Source organism: Coregonus lavaretus (genome assembly GCF_964263955.1).
Source record: "Coregonus lavaretus genome assembly, contig: HAP1_SCAFFOLD_3322, whole genome shotgun sequence".
Taxonomy (NCBI): Eukaryota; Metazoa; Chordata; class Actinopteri; order Salmoniformes; family Salmonidae; genus Coregonus; species Coregonus lavaretus.
In genome coordinates this window covers 51736-58680 of record NW_028164003.1, presented here as the reverse complement: position 1 = coordinate 58680, position 6945 = coordinate 51736, and the positions used below count along the sequence as shown (strand labels likewise).

At 42.0% G+C, this 6945-nt stretch overlaps 1 protein-coding gene across 1 annotated transcript; it reads left to right on the top strand.

Annotated features, from left to right (window-relative positions):
• The first annotated feature begins 4750 nt into the window (after positions 1 to 4750).
• LOC311117586 (low affinity immunoglobulin epsilon Fc receptor-like) lies at positions 4751 to 6357 on the top strand. The gene is made up of 3 exons (XM_084192528.1): positions 4751 to 5205; positions 5335 to 5688; positions 5911 to 6357. Exons 1-3 carry the CDS (start codon positions 5076 to 5078, stop codon positions 5916 to 5918), a joined length of 492 nt encoding a protein of 163 aa, XP_084048654.1. The 5' UTR covers positions 4751 to 5075; the 3' UTR covers positions 5919 to 6357.
• The last annotated feature ends 588 nt before the right edge of the window (positions 6358 to 6945 follow it).

Sequence of the window (6945 nt, the reverse complement as noted above, 5' to 3'; positions counted from 1 at the left end):
GTGTATTGTTATTTAGTAAACATATATGTGTATTGTTATTTAGAAAACATTAATGTGTATTGTTATTTAGTAAACATGAATGTGTATTTTTAATTCATAAACATCAATGTGTATTGTTATTTAGTAAACATGAATGTGTATTGTTATTTAGTAAACATGAATGTGTATTTTTATTTAGTTAATGTTATAATGCTTAAAAATCAATATTTATGAGGAGTAGAATGACAGAATAGACTTGCCTGGAAGTGAACCATCCTTAAAGTAAAATTCCCTCAAATAATTATTGAAATATTTACATATGTTTTTTCAGCCATTACATTTCATGACGTTAAATTCTGAAGCATTCGCATGTTAAACCATTCTGCTGGTAAAAGTTCAAGTTCAGTTGTTGGTAGCTATATGTGGTAGCTATATGTAGTAGCTATATGTGGTAGCTATGTGTGGTAGCTATATGTGGTAGCTATATGTGGTAGCTATATGTGGTAGCTATATGTGGTAGCTATATGTGGTAGCTATATGTGGTAGCTATATGTGGTAGCTATGTGTGGTAGCTATATGTGGTAGCTATATGTGGTAGCTATATGTGGTAGCTATATGTGGTAGCTATATGTGGTAGCTATGTGTGGTAGCTATATGTGGTAGCTATATGTGGTAGCTATATGTGGTAGCTATATGTGGTAGCTATATGTGGTAGCTATGTGTGGTAGCTATGTGTGGTAGCTATATGTGGTAGCTATATGTGGTAGCTATGTGTGGTAGCTATATGTGGTAGCTATATGTGGTAGCTATATGTGGTTAAAAACATGTAAAACTTTGAAATGTTGTAATTTAAGTGTAGTTTGATAAATGTTCTGACAAGTTATAACATTAGTACATCTTGGGACACTGACAATACTGAAATGTCACCGAATCTGTAGAATGACCCAGCTATGTGTTCACCAGACTGTTATCCTTCCAGTATCCAGGAATGGGCCACTCTCTGTTTCTCCTGTTCTTCTCAGGTTGGTGTTCGTGTGTGTTAGTGTGTGTTAGTGTGTGTTAGTGTGTGTTCGTGTGTGTTAGTGTGTGTTCGTGTGTGTTCGTGTGTGTTCGTGTGTGTTAGTGTGTGTTAGTGTGTGTTCGTGTGTGTTCGTGTGTGTTCGTGTGTGTTAGTGTGTGTTCGTGTGTGTTGGTGTGTGTTAGTGTGTGTTCGTGTGTGTTCGTGTGTGTTCTTGTGTGTTGGTGTGTGTTAGTGTGTGTTAGTGTGTGTTCGTGTGTGTTCTTGTGTGTTCGTGTGTGTTCGTGTGTGTTAGTGTGTGTTAGTGTGTGTTCGTGTGTGTTCGTGTGTGTTCGTGTGTGTTAGTGTGTGTTCGTGTGTGTTGGTGTGTGTTAGTGTGTGTTAGTGTGTGTTCGTGTGTGTTCTTGTGTGTTCGTGTGTGTTCGTGTGTGTTAGTGTGTGTTCGTGTGTGTTCGTGTGTGTTAGTGTGTGTTCGTGTGTGTTCGTGTGTGTTCGTGTGTGTTCGTGTGTGTTCGTGTGTGTTCGTGTGTGTTCGTGTGTGTTAGTGTGTGTTAGTGTGTGTTAGTGTGTGTTAGTGTGTGTTAGTGTGTGTTAGTGTGTGTTCGTGTGTGTTCGTGTGTGTTAGTGTGTGTTAGTGTGTGTTCGTGTGTGTTAGTGTGTGTTAGTGTGTGTTCGTGTGTGTTCGTGTGTGTTAGTGTGTGTTAGTGTGTGTTAGTGTGTGTTAATGTGTGTTAGTGTGTGTTCGTTTTACATGGCTGTTAGCGCTCAAGTTCTATTTCTGGAGCCCGGCAGGCGAACGCTGAATGCCCCGCTCCAAACCGACGGCGAGGTCGGGTATGAGGGGTGGAATCCAAAACAAAATAACAATAGAACGCATGCGGTGTCTACAAACTACGTTCTAATCCATGATTAACTATTTCAACACGCTATTAGCATCAGACAGATGGAACAGTGTCATGGTGCTGTCTGGGAAACTAGATTTTTAGATTTGTCTGAAAATGTTTCCTTATTTGTTGTGTTTTAGTTAGTGACAACATTCGCTGTGTCCCCGGCTCTACAGCCTTGATTACAAAGACAAACTCTTCCTTCATCGCTTACATAGTTCGCCGTCCCCTGGATGTGCAAAACGAGCTCGCCCAGCGTCTGTCTGTCTGTCTGTCTGTCTGTCTGTCTGTCTGTCTGTCTGTCTGTCTGTCTGTCTGTCTGTCTGTCTGTCTGTCTGTCTGTCTGTCTGTCTGTCTGTGTCTGTGTCTGTGTCTGTGTCTGTGTCTGTGTCTGTGTCTGTGTCTGTGTCTGTCTGTCTGTCTGTCTGTCTGTCTGTCTGTCTGTCTGTCTGTCTGTCTGTCTGTCTGTGTCTGTCTACCATGAGATATGCATGCCTAAATCCAATTTCCATTAGCATTGATATCAACGGTTAGTTTGTGTTTTCAAGTTAGTTTGTGTGTGTGTGTGTGTGTGTGTGCGTGCGTTTGTGCATGTATGTTTTTTTCTTACAGTCATAATGTTGGTTTGTTCTCCACAGGGCTGTCCATCCTCCCCTCCAGCGTCCCTCATCAGTTCCACTTTGTGAACATCAATAAGACCTGGACTGAAGCTCAGAGTATCTGCAGACAGAACTACACAGACCTGGCCACCGTAGACGACATAGCAGACATGGAGAGGCTCAAAAGCACAGTAACTGGGTTAACTGGGTTAACTGGGTTAACTGAACCAGCCTGGATAGGGCTGTATAACCGCAGCTGGAGGTGGTCTCTGGGAGACACAGAGTTAGACACAGAGGGGTTTTGGGGCAATACCGAACCAAATAATATAGGGAAAAATGAGTTCTGTGTGTGGATGAAAGATGGGTTATGGTATGACGACACCTGTGGTGGAAAATATGATTTTGTCTGCTATGGTGAGCTCCCCTGTCAGTCACCTTTTCATCTTTCTGCATGTCAACCAGTCAAACACCAAAGAGTTTGGATTCAGTCAAGACAATCATATTTTATTGAAAAGTTTTTTCCAACCATGTATTTGTCTGTATGAACCTACAGTTGAAGTCGGAAGTTTACATACACTTAGGTTGGAGTCAATAAAACTCGTTTTTTCAACCACTCCACAAATTTCTTGTTAACAAACTATCGTTTTGGCAAGTCCGTTAGGACATCTACTTTGTGCATGACACAAGTAATTTTTCCAACAATAGTTTACAGACAGATTATTTCACTTATAATTAACTGTATCACAATTCCAGTGGGTCAGAAGTTTACATACACTAAGTTGACTGTGCCTTTAAACAGCTTGGACAATTCCAGAAATGATGTAATAGCTTTAGAAGCTTCTGATAGGCTAATTGATATCATTTGATTCAATTGGAGGTGTACCTGTGGATGTATTTCAAGGCCTACCTTCAAACTCAGTGCCTCTTTGCTTGATATCATGGGAAAATCAAAAGAAATCAGCCAAGACCTCAGAAAAAATGGTAGACCTCCACAAGTCTGGTTCATCCTTGGGAGCAATTTCCAAATGCCTGAAGGTGCCACGTTCATCTGTATAAACAATTGTACACAAGTATAAACACCATGGGACCATGCAGCCGTCATACCGCTCAGGAAGGAGACGCGTTCTGTCTCCTAGAGATGAACATACTTTGGTGCGAAAAGTGCAAATCAATCCCAGAACAACAGCAAAGGACCTTGTGAAGATGCTGGAGGAAACAGGTATAAAATTATCTATATCCACAATAAAACGAGTCCTATATCGACATAACCTGAAAGGCCGCTCAGCAAGGAAGAAGCCACTGCTCCAAAACCGCAATAAAAAAGCCAGACTACGTTTTGCAACTGCACACGGGGACAAAGATCATACTTTTTGGAGAAATGTCCTCTGGTCTGATTAAACCAAAATAGAACTGTTTGGCCATAATGACCATCGTTATGTTTGGAAGAAAAAGGGGGTTGCTTGCAAGCCGAAGATCACATTTTACATTTACATTTTAGCAGATGCTCTTATCCAGAGTGACTTACAGGAGCAATTAGGGTTAAGTGCCTTGCTCAAGGGCACATCGACAGATTTTTCACCTAGTCAGCTCGGGGATTAGAACCAGCGACCTTTCGGTTACTAGCACCACGCTCTTAACCACTAAGCTACCTGCCGCAACACCATTCCAACCGTGAAGCACGGGGGTGGCAGCATCATGCTGTGGGGGTGCTTTGCTGCAGGAGGGACTGGTGCACTTCACAAAATAGATGGCATCATGAGGAAGGAAAATTATGTGGATATATTGAAGCAACATCTCAAAACATCAGTCAGTAAGTTAAAGCTTGGTCGCAAATGGGTCTTCCAAATGGACAATGACCCCAAGCATTCTTCCAAAGTTGTGGCAAAATGGCTTAAGGACAACAAAGTCAAGGTATTGGAGTGGCCATCACAAAGCCCTGACCTCAATCCTATAGAAAATGTGTGAGCAGAACTGAAAAAGCATGTGCGAGCAAGGAGGCCCACAAACCTGACTCAGTTACACCAGCTCTGTCAGGAGGAATGGGCCAAAATTCACCCAACTTATTGTGGGAAGCTTGTGGAAGGCTACCCGAAACGTTTGACCCAAGTTAAACAATTTAAAGGCAATGCTACCAAATACTAATTGAGTGTATGTAAACTTCTGACCCACTGGGAATGTGATGAAAGAAATAAAAGCAGAAATAAATCATTCTCTCTACATGTTATTTTATATCTTATCTCTTCTTTTATACCTTATTGCCTTTCAAATAGACACAAATCACACTGATATGTACATCGTCATCACTGAAAAGAAGACTTGGAGTGAGGCTCAGAGCTACTGTCGGAAGAACCACACAGACCTGGCCAGTGTGAAGGACAACCTCACCATACAGAACATCAAACAGAACATCAGACAGGCAAGTTCACTTCACTTTATTGACCTTATTTGTCTTGCACTTTGAGCACTGTGTTAAAAACATAATCAGCATTTGCAAAACGTTTACAGAACGATGTGGAGTCAACTGAAGAAGTGTGGATCGGCCTGTATAGAGAGTGGAAGTGGTCCGACCAGAGTGGCTCAACCTTCAGAAACTGGATGGCAGACGAGCCAAACGGGGTATATGCGGTGGGACAGCATGGAGAGTTGTGTGTGGAAGTTCAGTTCCCATCTGGACAGTGGAATGATCACATTTGTAGCACCGAACATCCTTTTATCTGCTATGATGGTGAGTGGGGGGGTGGGGGTGGGGGGGGGGGTTTACATACATAGTCATAACAAAATGTAAATGTACTTTTGATTGAACGTTTATTTGTGAGTAATTAGCATGAGTCTCCATATCCTCCTCTTCCTCCAGATAAGCTGGTCCTGGTCCCAGAGAACAAGACGTGGTCAGAAGCCCTGTGGCACTGCAGAGACCTGGACATGGAGCTGGTGTCTGTCCACAACCAGAGCGTCCAGGACTGGGTCCGACAGAGAGCCAAGAAGGCCTCCACTCCCTTCGTCTGGCTGGGCCTGAGGTACACCTGTACCCTGGACTTCTGGTTCTGGGTCACTGGAGAAGAGTCCTGCTACCACAACTGGGCCGACGAGGAGGGCTACAACACTGGCAAGGAGCAGTGTGGGAACACAGGGACCATACAGAGAGACGGGGGTCAGTGGGTCGGCCTGCCTGAGACTGACAGATACAACTTTATCTGCAGCAATGACGGTCAGATTATATCTGTTTTGGTTTCATTCAACTATCGTCATATTAATAGTATTCTCTCCTCTCACATTGCCTCCCCTCTCTCTCCCTCTCTCTCTCTCTCTCTCTCTCTCTCTCTCTCTCTCTCTCTCTCTCTCTCTCTCTCTCTCTCTCTCTCTTCAAATGTATTTCATGATTTCTCTTACACTAATCTTTCTTTTTTCTTTGATTTGTTATGTAATCCAGATTACTAAAACCAGACCCTGTTCTCTGGACCAACTGAACCCTACAGCCCAACACATTGTTCCAGACATATTCAGATTTACATTACATAAGGTGATGGATACTCAATCTTTGTGGTCCTCTGTAGCTCAGCTGGTAGAGCACGGCGCTTGTAACGCAAGGGTAGTGGGTTTGATCCCCGGGACCACCCATACACAAAAAACAAAAAAAATGTATGCACGCATGACTATAAGTCGCTTTGGATAAAAGCGTCTGCTAAATGGCATATTATTATTATTTAATGTGTGAAAAATTATTCATAATGAATCATTTTAATGATTGTAATATTGTTTTATATTAGTATATTATCGTATTGAAAGTGATTATAACCATACTGTTATTGTTTTCTTATTACCTATTTCATTGAAGTGACAGGGACAACTGGAATTAATAAAACAACTTCTCTAGTTGAAAACGTCTGCAGTATGATATTAGTCCTAAACAGCTGTGCTTCTCTAGTTGAAAACGTCTGCAGTATGATATTAGTCCTAAACAGCTGTGCTTCTCTAGTTGAAAACGTCTGCAGTATGATATTAGTCCTAAACAGCTGTGCTTCTCTAGTTGAAAACGTCTGCAGTATGATATTAGTCCTAAACAGCTGTGCTTCTCTAGTTGAAAACGTCTGCAGTATGATATTAGTCCTAACCAGCTGTGCTTCTCTAGTTGAAAACGTCTGCAGTATGATATTAGTCCTAAACAGCTGTGCTTCTCTAGTTGAAAACGTCTGCAGTATGATATTAGTCCTAAACAGCTGTGCTTCTCTAGTTGAAAACGTCTGCAGTATGATATTAGTCCTAAACAGCTGTGCTTCTCTAGTTGAAAACATCTGCAGTATGATATTAGTCCTAAACAGCTGTGCTTCTCTAGTTGAAAACGTCTGCAGTATGATATTAGTCCTAACCAGCTGTGCTAGCTACAACATGGACTAAAGGTTGGAGAACTTTGGTCATGAAGTCAGTATCTTCCAGAACCACTGGTCCAAGATTTAGGGCATTAAGG

Excerpts from the sequence above, each read along its gene's own strand:
- LOC311117586 (XM_084192528.1), top strand. The coding sequence starts at position 5,076 with ATGGCAGACGAGCCAAACGGGGTATATGCGGTGGGACAGCATGGAGAG. Across the intron at positions 5,206-5,334 it reads TCCTTTTATCTGCTATGATG|ATAAGCTGGTCCTGGTCCCA; the intron begins GTGAGTGGGGGG and ends CTCTTCCTCCAG.